Here is a 21073-nt window from a genome sequence, read left to right as displayed (position 1 = left end):
GGCTGCTGTTCTGAATGCTTTTAAGCTTGTTTTGCTCCACAAAGTTCAGCCAGGTGGTGATCCAGCATACCATTTAGCTTGGAAAAACTACATAGAGGCCAGCCTCGCAAGCTCACGTTGTTTAGAGCCATGCCAGAGCATCATGCCACGACCCACCAAAGCTAATGGAAAGATTACCTTTGACCATGTTCTCGTTCAGGTTTAAGTGGAGGGCACACATCAGACATAAGCAGTGGACATTGCCCATGAAGTTTGTGCTTTTCTACCCTAGTGAGTAGCTCTGATTCACTGGAAATGAGAGAGACTGTTCCTATGAGAAAAGTTCATCTGAGTCCCAGAAAATGTGTAGGGAAGAATTGGAATTCTGGAAATCCTATGGGTATATTATTAGGTACATAATTTCTTCCCAGGAGAGCTTACAAAACTTTTCTGAGCATGTGCATAGTATTCTGGTAGTACCAACTGACTGTGATTGTTAATTGTACAAAATCAGTGAATGTTAGTAATGAAGGGAAACATATATTTGTGTCAGCTAAATATCATAAACAAACTACCCAGGGAGAAGCGTTCAGCCTTCAGTTAGCCTTAACTCTTGTGCAAATAACGTTTGAGTTTTGTGTAAGATAATAAATTTAATTTTGTAGACAATCTATATGTTTGATTAATATTACAGTTCATTTAAATTTAATCAATTAAATAAGCAATATAAACCTATAAGTTTGACTGAGTTTGTCTTTGCATACTGGAAGTGTGTTATTTTCCTGTGCTAGTACTACTTCTGCTGGTATTGTAAATTATCATGGAAGTGTAGGGATACTTCTGTTGCATTTGCGTCAGGGAAATAAGTTCCACAGTGTTACAGAATTCATCATTTAAAGGTTTGGGCAGACACTATAACTCTGAAAATGCCTTTTTAAAAAGCCCCATTTACCTTGATGCTGATGTTGTATAAATATGTATAACTGAAATCCAGTGGGAAGTCTATTGAAAATTCAGAGTAGTTTTTTGGTGTCATGGCCTGCAGTTCTCGTGTAAGTGGTGTAAGTTTATATGCACCATCTAAAATGATATACCCATGATATGATAAGTAACAAAATGGTCGAGACAAGAAGATTTGCATTAATTCCTTATTCACACTGCTGTGTCCTGGAAAATATTCTCATTTGACCTCCTCATTTGAAAACTTAATGCTTTACTTGATTTGGGTCTAGTCTTTAATTTCTGAAGATTTGTTTTCTTTTGTGTCAGTTGAAAGGTTTGTAGAGCTGCTGATGACATCTGAATTTATGACATTTCAGGGACCCCCCGGCACTCCAGGACTTATGGGCAGCCCTGGGGCAAAAGGAGAACCAGGAGATTTTTCTTATGATTCTATCCTGAAAGGTGAAAAGGGAGAACCTGGTTTCCCAGGACAACCAGGTGCTCCTGGAAGAGAAGGAAGACCGGGAAAAGATGGATTGCCAGGTCTCCAGGGTCCAAAAGGAGCATCGGTATGTGTGTTTCTTTATGTTTACATATTGTCCTACTGTGTGTTTATTTATGTTTACATACTGTCCTATATATTCTGTCTTTCAGATCAGAATTCACATGCTTTTATGCCCTGTATATGCTTTATGTCTATTGGCCTCATTTGTTGTTCCACTTCTTGTCATTACCTTGAGTAGTTCATTCTTCCTTAGAGGAAGGCTCCAGTTTCCCTGGAAGTAGTGAGGAGGACGGTCCTTCAACAACAGACTATTTCAGAGTTAGATTTTGACCCTTTCTTTTTGCATGTCATGCAAATAAGTGATCTGACTCAGATGTATTCAGCATGGCTTTTAGGACTTTTAGGACTGTAGAGCAGGGTTACTTCCCCCACAAAGTTGTGGCCATGGACAATAGTTTTGTTCCTTTCTCCCTTTCTCACAGCTTGATGGTGAGAACTAGTGTGGATGATTTAGCTGATACCTGGAGATGACTGAAGGAATGCCGTTATCTGAGTAGAGATTGTTAAGACAAGATTCAGCTCTGTTCTAGCACACTTCTCTTCTTGTGGAAACTAACGCTTCAAACTCTTGCACTGATAGAGAGTTCAGCTGATATGGATGTGGAGCTGAATGTGGAGCTCACATCTGCTCCCAGATCCACCACTGGGAACATAGCCTACATGGTCCAGTTAGCTGCATTGCACACTAGGTATGAGTTCCATGTCCTGTTCCCTGTGGAACCCAGTTCTGTTTTCACTGAACTCAGTGATGAAAAATCCACATTCTTCAGCCTTACAGAGAACTGTGCTAAATCAAAGTTACAAAATATTCAAAGAGAAAGGATGACATATTGTATCTTGCCAATCAGGCAAGAAGTACGCTTATACTTTCCAAAAATTAGGGTACGGCTGGCTTGAAAGGAGAACGCGGTCCCCCTGGCCAACCTGGATTCCCTGGAGTACGTGGTGAAAGAGGTTTTCCTGGCCCTCCTGGGATAGGCGCTGCAGGGTTACCTGGTGACAAAGGAGACAGAGGCTTAGCTGGAATCCCAGGTTCACCAGGCCTTCCAGGTAAGGCTATCGTATGCTTTAAAAAAAAAAAAAAAAAAAAAAGAAAAAAAATTGTGCCCTTTAAGTGGTACAACTTGGAGGATCACTGGAAGTTAAGATTGAAATAAGAATTTCTAATTTAAATCAAAAGTATAATTGCAAATCTTTGAGGGTGATTTTCTTGAAGAGTTTGTTAGGCCAAACAGGGTGGTTTAGGTTCATCCTATGAAACTTCTACAAAAAAACTTCGTAACAAGTCAGTTGTAATGGTATGGATGGACTAGTATTGCTGGCTAGTGAAACTCCCTTGTTTAATTTCATCAGTTCCTGTACTTAATACATCTTTACCTTCACAGGAGCAAAAGGCGAAGCAGGACGAACTGTACCGCTGCCCGGACCTCCTGGGGCGGATGGCCTTCCTGGGCCACCTGGTTTCCCTGGACCCCAAGGTACGGTACAGTAGCCTGTTAATCTTTGTCTGATGATCATAATGTCTCTGTTCCCCAGAAGCTAGCCTTTGAATTAATATCTGTCTTGTTTTGCCTTGCAAAGGTGACAAAGGGAATCCTGGGCTTCCAGGTAGACCTGGCCCGCCAGGAGAAAAAGGTGCTGTTGGGCAGCCAGGCATAGGGTTCCCTGGACCTCCAGGACCCAAAGGTAAGATAAAGTTATCCATCTAACAGAGCTGGTGTAACTGGAGTGTGGATGGAGGCCTGCGCTATCATCCGTCATGGCTGCATGACATTTGGGAGGTGCAGCTGAAGAACGTCCCTTGCGAAAGTCCACCGGCACCACCATAAGCACACTTTCAATGCACACTTGCTTTGTGCAGTGATCTGGTGCAGGTACAGACAGCATCAAAGCTACTGCCAGAATAGAAAGGGATACAGTACATCTCACATGGTAGCAACTGAGGTTGCTGAGAGATGAGGTGACCTTTCTGAGAGATGAAGCACTGTGGGTGGTTGGTCAAAAAAACATGCTGATGTAACTATAGCATTTTGGGGCCAGAGCTAGCAGCTCTGCTGTGTCCCAGGCAGCTGAGAGTGGTTTGGTTAGAATACCAGCTTACTCAGCATAAGTTCAGTCTTCCCTGCATGGCCATTGTCAGGGTATGCACAGAGCTTAGAAGGAGTCTAAATGTTAATATTCTAGTTTGGGATTTTTGGGAGATGTATTTCATAGTGCTGCTACTCATTTAGAACTAAATGACTGAGCTTTCAGCAGCCACCTCAATCCCCAAAATTCTTTCGTGTTATCATTATTATTTCATTTATTATGATTCCACACACCAGTGAACTGGGAGGGTCAGAAAGACTTAATAAGGACAAAGGGCAAATCTTTACCTGTGACCACCTCTAGTCCCTCCAAGACTGGTGTGGGATGAGCCTGAACAGAAGAGGCCCATTGCATCTGGAAGAGGATTGCTGTATGCTCTTTGATGCCAGCAAGAAAGGAATGGCATATCAAATACATTTCTTTCAAGGACCATTCCTTGAATTCAGCTCTGCCCAATGACTTCCCTGGGGCTTAGTCTAAAAGGTGGACTTCCCAATCCCTGAGACCTTTGCTGGGGAGAGGAGCTTCATCTCAATTTATTGAGCATGTGCAGGTGTTGAGTGAGTGCTATCTTTAAGCAATTTGCAGAATGTTTTACGTATTCCTTCCTGCATTCCCAAGGCGCAGTGCATGGGCCAGCCGTGGCATAGAAGCCTTCTGTGTGCCACGCACAGCAGGATGCGTAGCAGGACGTGCCACATGACATATACTAAACAAAAGGAGTTGATTCAGAGATGGATTTTGTGTATCCCTCAGTCTGATGCCCCACACATTAAGTTGCCTTTTCTGAAGAAGACTTTGGGAACCCAGTTTTGCAGACAGGATGTTTCTCAATGACATGAACCCACAAGGCTATTTATTTAAGAGGAGACACTCAGCATTTATTTCTTCTAGATAGTTGTTTCTCATCAGAAGCCAAATGCTGCACGAAGCTCAGCATTTGAATCTCTTGCTGAGGCATTTGGGTGCTGGCATCCTTAGAAGTTTGACATAAAAGACTACACAGACCTTTTTAAACATGTCCCTGTGAGGATGTGAATAGTTCAGTTAGAGGCTTGAAGAAGGACTCTCACAGGCAGAGACAGTAATGATGTAAGGGTTTTTTTTGTTTTATAGGTTTCCAAGGTCAGTCTGGCTCTCCTGGTCTGCCGGGGACTCCGGGAAGCCGTGGCCTGGATGGTTTGCCAGGTGCACCAGGTTTACAAGGTCAAAAAGTAGGTGTCAGCTGCTGATACTGTTATCTGTGACCGCCCATGTTAACAGAAGTGTGTGCAAAGATCCTGCTCTTTAAAAGCAAAAAAGTTGGCCAAACCATCTTTCATCTTATGTTTCCCACTATGCACACAAAGGAACAGAGCAGAAGGATGAATGCTTGACATTAATGCTAACGGGCTTATGGCTTTCCCCAAAAGTCACGTATAGGACTCTGCCTCTGAGTGATTTAAATAATACAGTCAGTGAATGAATTCTTGGTTTTGATGTGCTGATTCCCAATCTGTTGTGTTTCTTTGGCTAGGGTGAACCTGGTGTGGGTCTCCCTGGCCCTAAGGGGTTGCCAGGCCCCCCAGGCCCAGCTGGCATCCCTGGAGAAAAGGGAAATCCCGGACTGCCTGGCTTACGTGGAGAGCAAGGCTTCCCAGGCGTCCCGGGACAGCAAGGATTCAGAGGTAACATCGCCTGAAAAAGACAGCTCTCTATTTCTATTTCTTTTTTAAAGTCGCTCCCCTGTAGGTGCAGAAAAGAAGTCTATTCACCACTGAGATACCCTACTGTTACCTCAGGGTATTGCCCTTTTTCCTTCCCTTCGTTTTCTCCTACCAACCACCAGGAGCAAATGCTAGCAGCAAAGCAGCCCTTCCTCCGAGCCCAGGCAGGCGGTGTTAGAGGCTGAAATGAGGTCTTTGTTGGCCAAGTGCTTCCAAAACGCCTTGTCTAGCATCTTCAGCAAACGTCGGAGGACGCTCGGCCCATGTCTCTGTCTCCCCGCAGGCGACCCCGGCCTCCCAGGACTGCAAGGCTCACAGGGCCCTCCGGGCGCGCCGGGGCTGGGCCCCCAGGGATTGCCGGGACCCGCTGGGCAGCCGGGACCCCAGGGACCGCCAGGTGAGAGGAGAATACTCCCACCACAGTGCTTCAGAGCAGACTTCTGGCATAGATGGATGTTGGCGTTGGTAACAGCGTTGCTCGCGAACCGTTTTGTGGTGCGAGGTCGGTGGGGGTGCACGGGGAGGCATGTCAGCGGGTCGCCTCCGTCTGGGACAAAACGCAGGGCGAGGCCTCCTGAGGAAACGCCGGCCATTTTCTCCCATCTCCTCAGGTCGTTGGTGGGTAGTATATATAGGGTCAAAGCCTCACTCAGAAAGTGAGGACTATTTCTGCTGTCTGGCTTTGAGCATTCTTCATGCCATGTAATTTCTGAACCACAGGTGGACATTATCAGAAATTCTTGTTAACGGTGTTCCCCGTGCTCCGTTAAGGACTAATCCTGTATCTTCTGTTTCTCCTAGGATTCCCTGGAATAAAAGGAGAAAGGGGCTTCCCTGGTATCCCAGGTCTAGATATGCCAGGACCGAAAGGCGATAAAGGTAGCCAGGGCCAGCCGGGAGTACCAGGATCTGTGGGGTTACCCGGTCTGCCGGGTCCGCAGGGGGCCATTGGACAGAAAGGATCGGCAGGTAAACGTCTTTTCCCTCGGAAACCAGCATCTTTGACAACTGTTTTATTAAGCTGTGGCAGCATGCCCTTTCACTCGGTTAGCAATTGATCCATCAAAGAGTCCAAGCTTGGGAAACCACATGGGCTGATGTCAGTAAAGCAGCTCTGTCCATGTGTAACTGAACTGCTACTCAAGTCCTTCGGTGGATCAAATCCAGCGACTTGCAGGAACTAGCCTTTAGCCTGTAATAATGAAAGGAGATTATTCTGCACAGTTTCAGTGACAGAATGTGGTTTTAATAATGCCTTTGTTAATGACAGCACTGTTTACTGTCATAGGAAGTTTTAAGAATCTGTCAAAAACCCATTACAAAGGGTGTTTTATTCTGGTTTTCATAACACTGTTTTTACTGTTGTTTTCTCTGTCAGGCTATTTTAGATTAATCACCTTCTTTATCCCATTTGTCCTTTAGTAGTGCAATTCCTAATATGATAGGGAGTAAATAATTCCATTTCTTGTACTTCTTTATACTGCTTGCTTTATTTCTGTTATTCACTTTTTCACTTTGGTTTCAGGAGCCAAAGGAGAAATGGGAGTTATGGGAACTCCTGGATTGCCAGGAACTCCTGGACCAGTTGGAGATCGAGGGTTGCCTGGTGAAAAAGGTAAGAGAGAGATTTTCTCAAAATCAAAATTGTAAAATCTATCTTTTTCCCGACAGAAGACAAGTCTGGAAATAACCAAATATAAGGAGTATGCTTGGCCTAAGGAATGTTTTATGTCAAGTAACTTCCCTGTAAGTTAGAAATAGTGTAATTTAGAAAGCCATATCCTAGGACCAGTCATGTATTTGGGCACTGAGCCAGGATTTTTGATCTGTTCTTCAACAACGTATGGGTTTGCTGGGTGCGAGGATGCCATAGATATTACTCCAAGAAAAACACTGTGTTTGAAATTATTAAAAGCCAGCAGGAAGGTCTTAATTAAATCCTTCAAATAATGCCCTGTATTACTGCCAAACTCCTATCCCTATTGTTTTGAGAGTCTAAAATTAATGGCTGTGAAGCAAGAAAAACATGTCAACTTTTTTGGCAGAGCTATTGTGAAGTCCTGGTATAAAAAACCTTCATATTACATAAATGAGATGTTCCAGAGCATGGTATTCAGTGCTCAAAGTTTGAATAAATAGCTAATTGCATTTTTTGTTGTCTACTACATATTTTTGAAAAGTTTTATGTGCCATTACAATATTCTGTGCTATCCCTCTATAGGTAGCCAAGGTTTCAAAGGTATAGTTGGACCTCACGGTGATCCTGGTGTCAAAGGAGATAAAGGTGAAGCTGGTCTCCCAGGAAAACCTGGAACGATGGACACTATGGACATGGTTAGTCTCAAAGGCCAAAAAGGAGATCCAGGAGAAAAAGGTAATTTTAATCTCTAACTGTGGATAAGTGTAATTAACGCTCATATACTGTTAAGCAGCAATGCTTGTGAGTTCAGTTGTATCTTAGTTTTAGACAACAGTTTTTAAAATAAGATTAAAGAATTTCACACAACAAATGCAGATATTTTTCCAGTTTTCAACTCCATAGAAACAAAGATTAATCACAGACAGAAGGGGTTTTGGTTGGATAGAGGAGGTTCAATTTGCCCTTATAAAATCCATTTTCCCTCTTACCAGAAGACTTTCAAAAGAAAAGGAATTTTAAAAGTAGAAACTATGGCTTGCCAGAAGAGAATAGCTGTCTTTCCTGTAAAACATATAGTGGAAACACTGTTGTGGCCGTGAAGACCGACGGATACTGTAATAAAAAGTAGGCAGCCTTCTTTGGCACACATGTATGCCACTGATACCAAGAGATCAACCTATGTCAGTTTAGAAACATCTGGAAATATGCAGGAGAAAGGCAATCAGCTTTCTACTTAGGAACTTAATGGTGGTAGAGATACTAGGGGTTTTAGGCAACACATTCTTCTTGGATTTTTATTTTTACTGCTACATGAAAATTTCGTTGTTCTCCTGTTTTTATTTTCAAAGAAAACATAGTGTACGTTTCGTATATTTTTATTATTTGTCCTTTTTTTATTAAGATTTACTTTGTATTAAAAACTCTCATAAGAGTTTTTAAATAAATGATAACGTGTTTAGTTAAAACAGAATTGTAGGGCTTAGAAGAGAGCTGCCGAGATCACATAGTTTTCCATTTCCCTGAACCAAATCCTTCAGCCTTTCATTGGATATCACGTTTTCTGAAATAATTATCATTCTTGTTAGCCTTTCTGACTTCCCCCAGTTTGGCTGCACCCTTGTTAGAGTGCATTTTGCTGAAACAAGTGAAGTACTTAGGCCATGCTAGAATGAAATTTCCCTTTCTTGAAACAACAGCCGACTCAGTTTGTGATTAGCTATAATCCTTAGTCCTTCACTTCTGGACTGCTGCCTATGCAGTCGTTTTTCATTTCGTATGCATGCTTTTGACTTCTCCTTACCACATATGTGGTGTATTACACTTTGAATTGCATGATGTTGATTTTCAACCTTTACTCCAACTCTTCAAAACCCTTCTGCAGTCTAATCCTGTCCTCTTTTCAAGCCTTTTCAGTTTAGTGTCATCTGTACGTTTCATCAGTGTATTCTCTGTTGGGCCCAGGACAGAGCGCTTGCGACTACTTTCCAGTTTGACAGTGAATTACCAGTAACTATACCATGTTATATTTGAACTGTGGGAACAGGAGAGTTGCCCAGATTAGGTACCTCTTATCTCCATGTCCTGACTACTTGTCAGAACGAGACCTGGGCTCCTGTGTCCTGGTTGGTCTCGGAGAAACCTAGGCATGTGGATAGGCAGTGCCTCCCAGCTTGGCCAGCCAGGGACTGCAGGGGAGGGGAGAAGCAAGTGTAAAGTGTATCTGCCTCTAAGATGAGAAGCGGCTTCTGAGAGCGCTTTTGTATTTGATGAGGCTCCCAGCCTATAAAGATTTAATCTAGATTAATTTTTCTCATTTGTTTCTGATCTTGATACATATGGTGCATGGAAAGCTTTAAAACAAATCCACATAGGTTGTTTTTCATTACTTTCTTATCTACTCTTCACCTGTGGGTTGACTGACTGATAATTAGTTTTATCTCCTTTCCAGAAATCCAAATTAGGCACACTGGTTACATGCATATAACGAAGCCTTTGCTGAGAAATTCAAATGGTTTATTTCTTTGGTTTCTAACTTCTTCATCAATCCAGCACTAATAATGCATGCTTGCAAACTTGTATGCTCTACCTTTTCCTGACCACACACAGTCTACAGATTGGCCTGGCTCACACAGCCTGGACAGGTAGGTTCCAAACAGACCCCCGCCTGCAAATCTCTGCTATTATTCTGCCCATCTCATCCTCTTCAACTCAAAGATACTTAGTACCAGCAGAGAAAAATAACCTAATTGTACTCCATAACTTTGCTGATCTGTTAGCTGCCTTCATCTCTGTAGACTTAAATATCACAGTAATGTTTTATAAGCTTCTAAAATACAAACTGCAGAGAAGACACAGTATTTTTCTGGGAGATTGTCAGTGGTGTTTAATGAAAAAATTTGGTTATTGGACATCTTGGGATGTTTTTAATAAGATCCACTTATTTAAAAACGTTCAGCGAGCTATCTTCAGTAACTTGTTGTCCTGCACCTATATGAAACACTAACAGAAAGAGTTATGACCAAAAAGCTTGGACCTTAAAGCTGGAGAAGAGACACACCACAGAATAAGACGTGGAGCCTTCTGGAATGATGAGGATGCTTTAACATTAGATAAACTGAGGAAACAGCGATTTTCTGGCTGTGAACTGGTTGTTCACATGTACCTTTTTAGACAGCAGAACAGTCAAATCAATCATTTCTCTTATACCTGATATTGTCTGGCACTTCTGAAGTAACTCATTAATCTAACTCAAACACATGTCCATTTGCAATTTCTTTTAAAGATATAACTTGCCTTGAAATTTGCACAGACACCTGTAAAATTGTAATAGTTTGCAGCCTTTCCCTAGCCCTGATTTACTCACTGGAGAGTTGTGTTTTACTCAAGTGTGACTCTACTGTACAATGTACGAAGCTTGAATTTAGCCATTTCGTTGTTCAGCAGAGAGAAGCAACAGTGATCAAAAATTAACTAGAAGAATTATTATATGGCATTACAGTAAATTTTGATAAAACCGATCTCACTGTGTTTGTTTTCTTGGTGTCCAGGGGACCATGGAGCAACAGGAGAAAAAGGGTTACGTGGGGAATATGGAGAACCAGGAATTCCAGGGAGGGATGGTGAACCTGGTACTCCAGGACATCCAGGTATGTCTGAAGCTAGCAACAGAGAGACTGTTCAGCAGTATTTTAAACCTCGTTGACTAATGGGACTCCTAATTTCTCTGCTGTCTGTAGGACCAAAAGGTGATCAGGGCCCACCAGGGTTCCCAGGGGATCCAGGAATTCCAGGACAAAAAGGATCAGTTGGTGAAATGGGTTTGCCAGGTACTGATTGCTGGGAATTTCTCATTATTTTTTCCTCAAGTTAATATACAACATTATGAGACACCTGTATGGAGTATTTGTTGGTGTAGATCTACTGAACGGTTGCACTATTTGCAGTGTCTGAACTTCAGGCTTTTGGGACATTGCTTTCTCAATCCTGTTGTGATATACAAATAATAGGATGGTTTCCTAAGTTTCTACATACAAATCCTTTAGCTGGATGTGTAGGATTTGTGTATTTGTTGCAGACAGGCAGTTTTTCAAGTGATACCTTTTGTCTGTCTGTGTCTGTCTGCTAGTGTGTGAACTGCATTAAGGTTCTTATGTATTTTCCCCCTTCTAAAAAGTTTGGTGAGTTGCTGTGTACTGCATGTTAATTACAAACTGTAGTGGTCTGGGAAGAGTGTTGTTGTGGAGGGGATTGGTAAAGAACAGAATGGGGAAGAACCTATATCTCAACACAGAAGCTTTGTCTCCATTCAGATGGCCTTGTGCCTAGCATATTTAGGAAATTAAAGGTGAAAGACTGAAATGATAAAGGGGGACAGAAAAATTTGCTACAGCAGAGTCCCTTTCTCACTGTGGTCCTGTTAGAAATTATTCAAATCAACATAAACTTTTATTCAAATCATATTTTTAGCAAGAGTTCTGTTTGCTCTGAATCTAAGATTACAACCTTCTATGAGGAGAGCTTATCTTCCCATAAAAAGTCCCATTTAGAGAGTGAATCTCAAAAGTTAATTTACAGGCTATTTTAGTGAGTTACATTACTTTTCTGAATAGCTAAGGCAACACTGAAAAGTCATTGTCAACACTGCCAGGGTACACTAGTTCCGATACACCTATTTTTCCTTTTCACTTGCTAGGAACACCTGGAGAAAAGGGTCTGCCAGGAGTACCAGGTTCACCAGGCACACCAGGGTTTCCTGGGCAGAAAGGTGAAAAAGGAGACAAAGGAGCACCAGGTTTTCCTGGAATTGGCTTTCCAGGGTCTCCTGGTGAGAAGGTATTTACACCCCTAAGGATTTAATTGTCTGTCTACCAAGTAACTCATTTGAAAAGATGCTGTTGACCTTTTAAGCTATTTTATTATATTTTCTATTATGCTCGTTTAAATACCTGATAAAAAACTTGAAAGGTGTGCATATGTGCAGGTTTAGATGCATTCTGTTTGATGGGACCATTATGTCCAGGCTTCTTATTTATTCTGTCTCTTCAGAATAGGCTAATTTACAGTGCTAGAAATGTGAGGTAAGGGAATAACTTTTAAAAATACTAAGTAAATAAAGTGAAAAGGGCTTCTTACAAACAGAGCAAATAATCACACTGAAATAGTGTTACTGTACTTTTACTGAGATACTGGGAAGCTGGAAAAACCTATAAAATGCTCAGATATTACTGAAAAAAAGAACTGTATTAATACTGTGTGTAAAGTTAATTTAATCTCTAATAGGATTCTCATTTGTTTCACATTCCTTTTCCTAGCTATACAATAACAGTAATCATGAATTTATGAGTAAAAATTGTAAAAATAAAACTTACTAATCTGGTAGCACACTTGCTGAAGACTTGACAAAAGATATTTTGAAGATTATTAAGTGTAATAAGTAACTTAAGAGGCTAATTTGGAAAAGACTTTGTAAAAACCATTATAAAAATGCATAGAAAACTACTCATTTTCATATGTAGGTATTAAGCAATTCCTAGAAAAGTCAGTAATTCTCATAGTGGAATTTAATGGCAAATTTAATCCTAAATTACTTTGTTTCTAAATGGAAAAAGAATGAAATTCTTTATAAGTATGATGGATAAGAGGGGTGACACCTAGCATTGCAAATGGAAAAAGCTGTTTCAGAATTAATGTGTGGATTTTATAATGTGTGCTGCTTCTTCTAGGGAGAACCAGGAAGAACGGGTAGTCCAGGTTTATCTGGAGATAAGGGTGAAAAGGGTAGTGCAGGAATTCCTGGAATGCCGGGTGCCCCAGGTCCCAAAGGATCCCCTGGCATGGCAGGATTTCCAGGCAAGTGTTTATGCTTAAATAAAACAGAAATTGCAGCGAAAAGTTAATGTGAAACTTACACCAAATATCCTGCATGTAAACCCATGTTGTCTTCCTTTCTTTAGGGAGCCCTGGCCGCCAGGGAGAAAAGGGTGAAAAAGGACTTCCTGGCTTAAGTGGCATTCCAGGTTTAAAAGGAGAACCAGGTAGAAAAGAAATACAAAACACTAAATGCTACTTAAAGTATTGTTCACCTTCAGGCAGTGGCTAAAACAAATACTGTGGCATTCTACATTCATTTTGGCTGAGATATTTACTGGTACATTTGTTCATTTCATAAGCAAAAACAGACAGTGCTGCTTCCCAGGTAAATCTGAGTCAGTGTAGTGTGGGGCTAACACTACTTTTGCACTGTTTGTGGAAGAGATTTTACCACCTTCCACAAGACTGGTTGTTGCTACAGCCATTAGTTCTGTGATTTCTGAGTTAATTTAAAAACAATAAAGTGATCCATGGGCCCAAACCTGAATCACCACATTAGCATCATTACACAGATGTTAAAGAGGCACTATTTTGCTGTTGTGAGTGTAACAACATTTTTTAACTTGGAGCTTTGTGTTCTTAGTTTACTGGGTGCAGGACACATCTCATTGGACAATGGGCTGTATTATTCACAAGCCTTTGCTGGAGTTCCTGCACTCTGAACTCATTAAGATTCATGATAATTAGCTATGTCAAAATCTGTAATATTTGAGCCCTGTCTCACACTGATTTAATTCAGAAGTAACCTCAGCAAAAAGTCACACTGAAGTCATCATGCAGTATCTGCTTCGTCTCTGTGGGAGCAAAAGAATAAGTAAAGCTTTTCTTTAGAGGAAAAAAACGTGAAAAAAAAAAAAAAAAGACTGATGATTCATAGGTGACATGAAAATGGCAATGATTTTTCAGGTGAACCTGGCGTTCCGGGTCCTGCTGGTTCCATTGGACAGAAAGGTGAACCAGGTTATGATGGGATTCCAGGTGCAGCTGGTGCAAAGGGTGAACAAGGTACTGTGATTGTCATGTTAAGTTTATGGGGTGCAAAAATGCACAGAGACAGGCTACACAAGAGTAGCTGGTAAAGGGGTGTGCTTGATTTGAGGTACTTTGGATGGAACCCTAGAAAATAAAGTTAGTATAGGGTCTTGCAAACTGCTATCATCCATCATTGCAAAGCTGATCATTTGGATGAGCAACTGTGTTTAATCAGTGTAATCTTGAAAGAACTTCTTTCACAAGAGCTGGCAATACTTTAAAGAATTGGCATGTTTTGGAATTAATTTCAGTCTGCAACTTAGCTGTGAAATAATGGAGCAGGCTTGCCTTTTCTTAGGGTAGGATTTTCAGTCATACAAGACCAATTATGCTAGATACAATACCAATACATAACAAAGACAGTCTCTGCCTTGAAGAACTTTTGCATAAACCATTTATTTAGATTTTGTATTTGCTTAATAGAGTTTTGTTCATTACAGCTTAAATTTAAGTACTGTCTCATCTTCTAATTTTTTGCTGCCTTTATATTACAGGTATTCCAGGTAGAGGACTTCCAGGATTTCCCGGTGCAAAGGGAGATAAAGGTAAAACACTTCTTTAAACAAGCAGCAAACCTCCCTCCCAACATACTATAAACATAATTCTGGAATTCAGACATACTTTCTACTTCATTCTTTTACATGCTATACCTTTTCAGAGCAGGCAGAAACTCTGAGAGGCTCAAATACTAATTTCTGTTACAGTGGCAGCATCTTGGACATGAGTTAGATATGCCCTAAAATAGGTAATTATTCATAGTGTGGAATTTACTGCAAGCTGTGCTGTGATGAGGTAATATAAATAACTCCTGTATTTGTGTGCTGTGCTTTTGACTCCAAGTATTTCTGTTTTCCTACTAATTTTGCAAGAATCAAAGTCTAGTGAGGCTCTGTGCACCAGACAGCTAAAGGCAGCAGTTTCATGGCCAGGTTACTGCAGTATTTTTTCTCACCTGAGTGTCCTGCAGCCCAGATGCAATTTTATTCATTGCTAAAATAGTTATTCTCTATAGCTCAGTAGAGCATGTCTAAGCTATGCACAGGAGCATGGTGCAGAGATGCAAAACATAGCAGAGACCTGATGAGATCTTACTGAAAATTGTTATTACCTGGACTCAGGACTTAGTAGCTTGGGTACAGGCACATAGCTATCACAATTTCAAGAACACTTGTGATCTTCACAAAGTGTGTCACTACACTGTGCTGTGAGAACGGCTTGATTGGCTTGAGTCAGTGCTTGTTCAAGGTGTCTGTAATGCACCATGCTCCATTTTATGAAATAAGTATGTCCTAGACACTAGACTGCAATAGATACAGTAGTGAAGAAATATCAGGCTGCTGCTGATAAAGGAAATTGTGTACAATTAAAGGATTTTCAATTTTAAACTTCCAGAAAACAAAAAAGATTCAACTAGTCCATCTATGAAATTAACACAGCATGGCAGATTTTGAAGAACTTTCATAGCTTGAAGTACCAATGCCCTACCTCACTCATTCATTCTATAAATACAGGAAACTTGTGTGGACAATCAAAAGCGATAAACCAGAATTGTAGAATAACTTCTATTTATAATCTCAGAGTAATTAACAGTCATTAACTGCTGAGAAAGCCTTAATGTTAGAGAAATAACTTTAATAAACAAATTTTCTAATCATAGCTCAGTAAGGCATGTAGAATGCTAGATTATGAGAGCACTTCTCTCACTTTACCCATCTCTCTCATTTTGTCAGCACAGCTCATTTAAAAATATCTGGGTTTAGACTAAATAGATATCCAACTGACATCGTTTGTGTTCCAAATGTATTGTAGTTCCAAAGAAACAACTCCAGGATTTAAAGACCCTGTTCTGTATAGGCAAAGAGCCAGCAATAGTGTTCTTTATACATCTTGTTTCTCTTATTATTGTACTTATACCAGCTCATCTATATTCTTTTTGCTCAATCATGATCTAAAATTCAACTGAATTGCAAATGTTAACTATTCGTGCAAGCCTGAAAGTAAGTAGTAAGTGTCTAAATCTAGATCTTAGTAAAAAAAAAAATTCCAGTTTTCTCCAGGAGCAATTCCTTTTGTGCTTAGTCAAGCAAAACATCCATTACTCAGCTATGACAACAATAATTGCAATGGAGTAAGGGTTTGGGGACTTCATATTCCTTGTGGAAGGACTGACAGAGAGATGCTGAATGTTCATCTATTTTTAGAGTAAATTAAAATAGCCCAGTGATCAGTTTAGCTAAGGAAAGATATGTCAGTCAAACTACTCTTTTCCTCATACTTATGCCATAATGTGGAGAATAATGCAGTTTTCCTAAAGTTTTTCATTTTTACACAAATGTATAAAGACAAGGTCAGTATTTTCTTAAGGAATAAATCTTACTCTGAATGGATAATAAGGCAGAAGGTTTCAGTGATTGTGACCCTTTCTCTAATCACGTTTGGGGGGTTGTTTCAAATCTTAGGTGCGAAAGGTGATGTGGGTTTCCCGGGATCCCCCGGAAGTCCGGGGATCCCAGGCCTGAAAGGAGAACCAGGATATGCTGGTCCGCCAGGCCCTAAGGGCAGCCAAGGTCTCCCTGGACTACCAGGAAGTGCAATTGAGGGCCCTAAAGGAGACAGAGGACCCCAAGGCCAACCTGGCCTTCCAGGTAATTCTTTATCTGTAGGATTAATGTACTGCTGTTAATCAAAGCGCACCTAATTAATTAATAATGTCATCAATATTGCATATGCTTGCTTATCCTCTTGTCACAGATCAGAGAAAAGCTCCCCTTCACAGGCAGTTTGGCATTATGTCCTAGAACAGGCTGATTTTACGTCCTCAGGCAGTTGGTTTTGTCCAGAAGTCCTTCTGATGTTGAGAAGTTTGCTTCCCATTTCCATGTTTCCCTCTGGACTTTAGTTACTGTTTTGAGGCAGCCATGGCTGTATGTTCCCATACATACATGTTCCTGGAGTGTTAATGTGTTTAAAAACGGCCCAGTGTGGCCTTACCTTGGCAGCGGCCCTGTGCTAGAGGCTAAGGAGGAGAGGAGCGCAGAGCTGCAATATGTCTCTAGCATGTTCATACCTGAGAACATACCATCTGTTTGTTCTGCACATATAGAAAACTCTCCACTATTTTCCATCAGCCACAGGCTGATCAATGATAGATGTCCAGTCAGATGGGGAGTCAGACGGACCTCCCTGCAACAGATTCTCCTACTTATTTTCTTGAAATGTTGTTACGATAGTTACTTTGATTCTGCCCATATGTAGATTGAGCCAGCCTGTCCTCCATCAGGTACTGCTCTGAACTACTTTTGCCACTAAATACTCCCTTCTTCTGGTTTGTAGGTTTACCAGGTCCCACAGGGCCACCAGGACCCCCAGGTCTGAAAGGGGCCAAAGGAGAGCAGGGGAGCAATGGCTGGCCTGGAACTCCTGGGAGTCCAGGAGTCAAAGGTGATCCGGGTTTCCAGGGACTGCCAGTAAGTTCCTTTCAGTACACTCCAGATTTGCGGAAAGCTGGTTCTTGTAATTAATGGATATATTAATCATAGATGGTTCTTGTTCAAAATAATGATACTTTATGCTCAAAGTGCCTTTGGACTCACTGATGATGATGTAAAGTCAGTTCGAAAACATTTCAATTCTCTCCTTTTAAAGGCTGCCTACCAGTAAGTCCCAGTGAGCTAATGATCTTGTTAGAAATTTATAGATAGTGAGTGGTAACATACAACACCCAGAATATAATTTACAGTGTATTAACAGTACAGGATGGCTGCAGCACATCCATAAATCCTGCAAATGCATTAGTAGTTAATTTTAAAGGTTGCATATTTCACGATAAATTGCCTTCTGAAAACACCTGAACTGTTTGGTTTTGTTATGAAACCTTTCAAATAAGGTGCACTTTCAGTACTGTCAGTGATGAAATATAGCTGCTGATTTAGAAATACAAACAGGCAATGCTATTAATACATTATTGTCATATATTATTCATTTTCCCTGGTCTAAACCAGTCCCTTTTCTGTATATTAGGGAGAATGAAGTAGAATAGGACAGTCACCTATAATAGTTGGTCTTCTATACTCTTTCTCTTGGAGTGTCTGCTGCCTTTTTCCACACTTAAAAATATGCTCTATATTTTAACTTTCAATTTCCTCTTTCCTACTAAGAAAATAATTTATGGAAAAAAGGAATAAGAAAGTAGGTAGGTATGACTCAAAAATTCCCAGTGTGCAAAAAGAAGGAAGACTCAGGAATAAGGTCCTGATGTGAGAAGCAGGATACTGATAGTGGACTTGAAAGGTCCACATTATTCTTGATAATGCAAAGATCTGTTGCATCCTTTTCTGCATCCAGGAGTAGCTTCACAGAGACATTAAGGATTTGCTTCCATGTTCTAACACTAGATCTTGGCTATGCCTTTTTATCTGTGAGACCAGACCATGTCATGTCATGTCATGTCATGTCATGTCATACCATACCATACCATACCATACCACACCATACTAGCTTTGAAGGTAGTAAACTTCAAAATAACATTCCAGTGTATTTTCCGTGTTTTAAGAATTTGCAGTACTTCTGCAGAGAGCTAAATTTCTATACCCCAGGAAATTCTAAAACTTTTCACAGGTTGATATTCCAGTCCAAGACTGTTTGTTTATCAAGAATGGGAAGTGCCAAAGAATTTTGATTCCATGCCTTCAGTCAGAAGAAAATGTGTTATTATCTTTGAGTCACAATGCATAGTATTGGGTTGTTAACTCAGTGGGAAATGCTCCAGTGAGAGTTATTTCAATATTAAATTTCCTCCAGTGATACATACCAAGTTTCTAATGTCTTCATCCTCCGCAGTGTGACAGGCTCCTGCCCTGATTACAGCTCAGTTGCTCATACAGGTCTCCAGGTACATGGTAACCTATATCAGAAAGGAGATTTTGTTACAACATGGGTGACGCACTTTGTCCAAAAATCTTATCCAAAAAAAGTGAATGTGGAGATCAGACAGTGAAATACAAATCCCATGGGGTTTTCTGTGTATTTTAATGCTGAAATGAGATAAGAAACATTTTCATAATTTTCACAAAGTGAAATAGTTTTGTTTTGTTTGGAACAGGCCCAAAACAAAATGTTGTTTGCCAAGCTATATCTGATGGGGAAAAAAAAAGTTTAAGAAACTGCATACTGTTGTGGAAAAAGTATTTTGATGGAAAGCTTCCAATAAACTCCTTTTATAAATAATTCCATTTTATAATTATAATCTAAAAAAAAAGTTACTAAAAAAAAACTTCTTTAATGAGATTTTCTGACTCATGACTGTCTTCTGAATGAATGTTAGCCCTCCTGTTTTGTGCTACAGAAGTTCATGTTATGCTACAAAGAGAGGGCCATTTCTTTAAACAATCCTGCATGCTGTAGCTATGTGACTGAAGGAAACCAGGGAACCTTACTTCATTAATACCTCCCTTACCACTCCAAGGGTAGCACTTCTTTTGTTTAACTTTGGAAGTCTCACTGTTGACATCAGTTTTTGAGCTAGTCATCTCTTCTCCCTTTATAGTCAGTGGAAAGAACTAGACGTTAGTAGGGAGCCACTCTTCTCACCTTAATATAAACATCTAACTTATATCAAATGAAAAATCACTCCTGTGTGTGTCTATTCTATTGCTCTCCAAATATGATGAGATGAATCCTACCATTGGTATTATTTTTCACTGAGTACTTAATTCACATCTCTAACCTCTGATCGGTAAGTTACTTAGCAAAGGGATTTTGTTTCTTTCCTCTGCCTGTGTTCCACATTTTACTATACAGGGGACTATCACTGCCATACTGCAGCCAGGGAGAAACTAAACTATACTTACAAGCTTTTTGCAGATGATCTGCAACAGGCAAAAGAAGAAAAGGAAATTGGCAGTCATTTAAATGACTATTTACAGTGTCTTTTGAAATATGGGCTTGGTTTTCCTTGAAGGGAGGCTCCAATGAACTTGTTATCATTAATTTCAGGGGAGCAGTTTATAATAGTGAAGGCAGAAGGAGGAGTTCACATTGTGTTTGAAGTGTTTAAGTCCTTGAGTATTTTAGCCCTGTTGAAAAGTAAAAATCTTCAGAGGATTATAAATTGTTGCATGTTTAATTTCATTCCACATGTGAATGTAGATATTTTCAAGTCTGCTGTGGTCTAGAATTACCCCATTTAATTATCTAACTAGCAACCGCCTGCTGGGGCTGCACTGAAATTAGTATTTGCTGAGATTTGTGCTTACTGATGTTTTTCATAGCAATATAGTCTGTGGTTGAGCACCTTTTTATTATCTGTACTATTAATGAGACCTTATTCTGATCTAGTATCTTTGTAAGGCAAAAAATAGTTTAGTAAGAACAAGGTGTCATGCTTGTTACTGTAAGAGAAGCTTCTCATCTAATCATGGTAGAGAATAACCATTCCTTAAACTTAATGGCTTTTCTCTCATATTAACATTTTTTTAATACATTTCCAAAAATACACAGCCTATTTGAAAGTCATATCATAATGGTGTAGGATAACTATACTTCACTTTTTCTTTTATACAGGGTAGTCCTGGTTTACCAGGAGATATTGGTCAAAAGGGTGATCTGGGACCTCCAGGCGTTCCAGGTGTTCCAGGTGAGAAGGAAATTTACCATATTCCTAAAAAGTATGCAAAGATGTCTCTTTCATATCCTTCCTCTCTCAAAAAAAGATGCTCAAAGAATGCCGACTCTATGTTACAAATTATTGAAATAGGACGTTGAAAGCTGCGTCAAAAAGCATACAAGAATATCAAGATTTTGTCAAGGTTTTTTGCCTTTTGCCTGTTGTCTGGCTTTGCCAATTTTAAGTGTGCACTTGCTTTAAAAGGTGGATGTAAAATCAATTGTTTAGACATTACCAGTCACGATTTTCTTGAGAATTGGAGAGGCAAATGTTATAGCTATATTTGAGGAAACACAGGCTCAGTATGTCTCCATTGTTGATTATATTGCTGCTACTGTAACCATCATATACATGAAAACACTGCGTGTATAAAAAAAATGCGGTTATTAATAGAAAAAATGTAATTCCCATAATTTAGAGAAATACATTAATTAAGAGAAACTTGTTTTCAGTCATCATTTCTTATGTGACTTAGTACTGTTTGTATCTTGTTCTTGCAAACAGTTAAAAAGTACTTATGCAAATGAAGTGGTGGCCCTTACATGACTATGGGGTCGTACATTATTATTGTTCACATATCCTTCCAA

The 21073-nt window shown here is 40.1% G+C and overlaps 1 protein-coding gene across 3 annotated transcripts in view; it reads left to right on the top strand.

The window, feature by feature from the left end:
* COL4A1 (collagen type IV alpha 1 chain) overlaps nt 1-21073 on the top strand; it is a 126379-nt gene that overhangs the window by 89883 nt on the left and 15423 nt on the right. For 2 of the 3 annotated variants that reach the window (XM_049834054.1, XM_049834057.1), the window contains exons 25-44: nt 1299-1490; nt 2368-2536; nt 2872-2964; nt 3068-3172; nt 4691-4788; nt 5091-5241; nt 5564-5677; nt 6082-6249; nt 6806-6895; nt 7502-7654; nt 10468-10566; nt 10657-10746; nt 11613-11752; nt 12643-12773; nt 12878-12954; nt 13697-13795; nt 14317-14367; nt 16282-16467; nt 17156-17289; nt 20384-20456. In XM_049834054.1, coding sequence (XP_049690011.1) covers nt 1299-1490; nt 2368-2536; nt 2872-2964; nt 3068-3172; nt 4691-4788; nt 5091-5241; nt 5564-5677; nt 6082-6249; nt 6806-6895; nt 7502-7654; nt 10468-10566; nt 10657-10746; nt 11613-11752; nt 12643-12773; nt 12878-12954; nt 13697-13795; nt 14317-14367; nt 16282-16467; nt 17156-17289; nt 20384-20456 — 2413 coding nt within the window. Of the gene's footprint in view, nt 1-1298; nt 1491-2367; nt 2537-2871; nt 2965-3067; nt 3173-4690; nt 4789-5090; nt 5242-5563; nt 5678-6081; nt 6250-6805; nt 6896-7501; nt 7655-10467; nt 10567-10656; nt 10747-11612; nt 11753-12642; nt 12774-12873; nt 12955-13696; nt 13796-14316; nt 14368-16281; nt 16468-17155; nt 17290-20383; nt 20457-21073 lie in introns of all 3 variants that reach the window. The other variant, XM_049834056.1, reaches the window with a different exon arrangement.

The sequence above is a fragment of the Accipiter gentilis genome, chromosome 31 (assembly GCF_929443795.1).
Source record: "Accipiter gentilis chromosome 31, bAccGen1.1, whole genome shotgun sequence".
NCBI lineage: Eukaryota > Metazoa > Chordata > Aves > Accipitriformes > Accipitridae > Astur > Astur gentilis.
The sequence above is the reverse complement of the archived record's forward strand: the minus strand, read 5'-3'. Positions and strand labels throughout refer to the sequence as shown.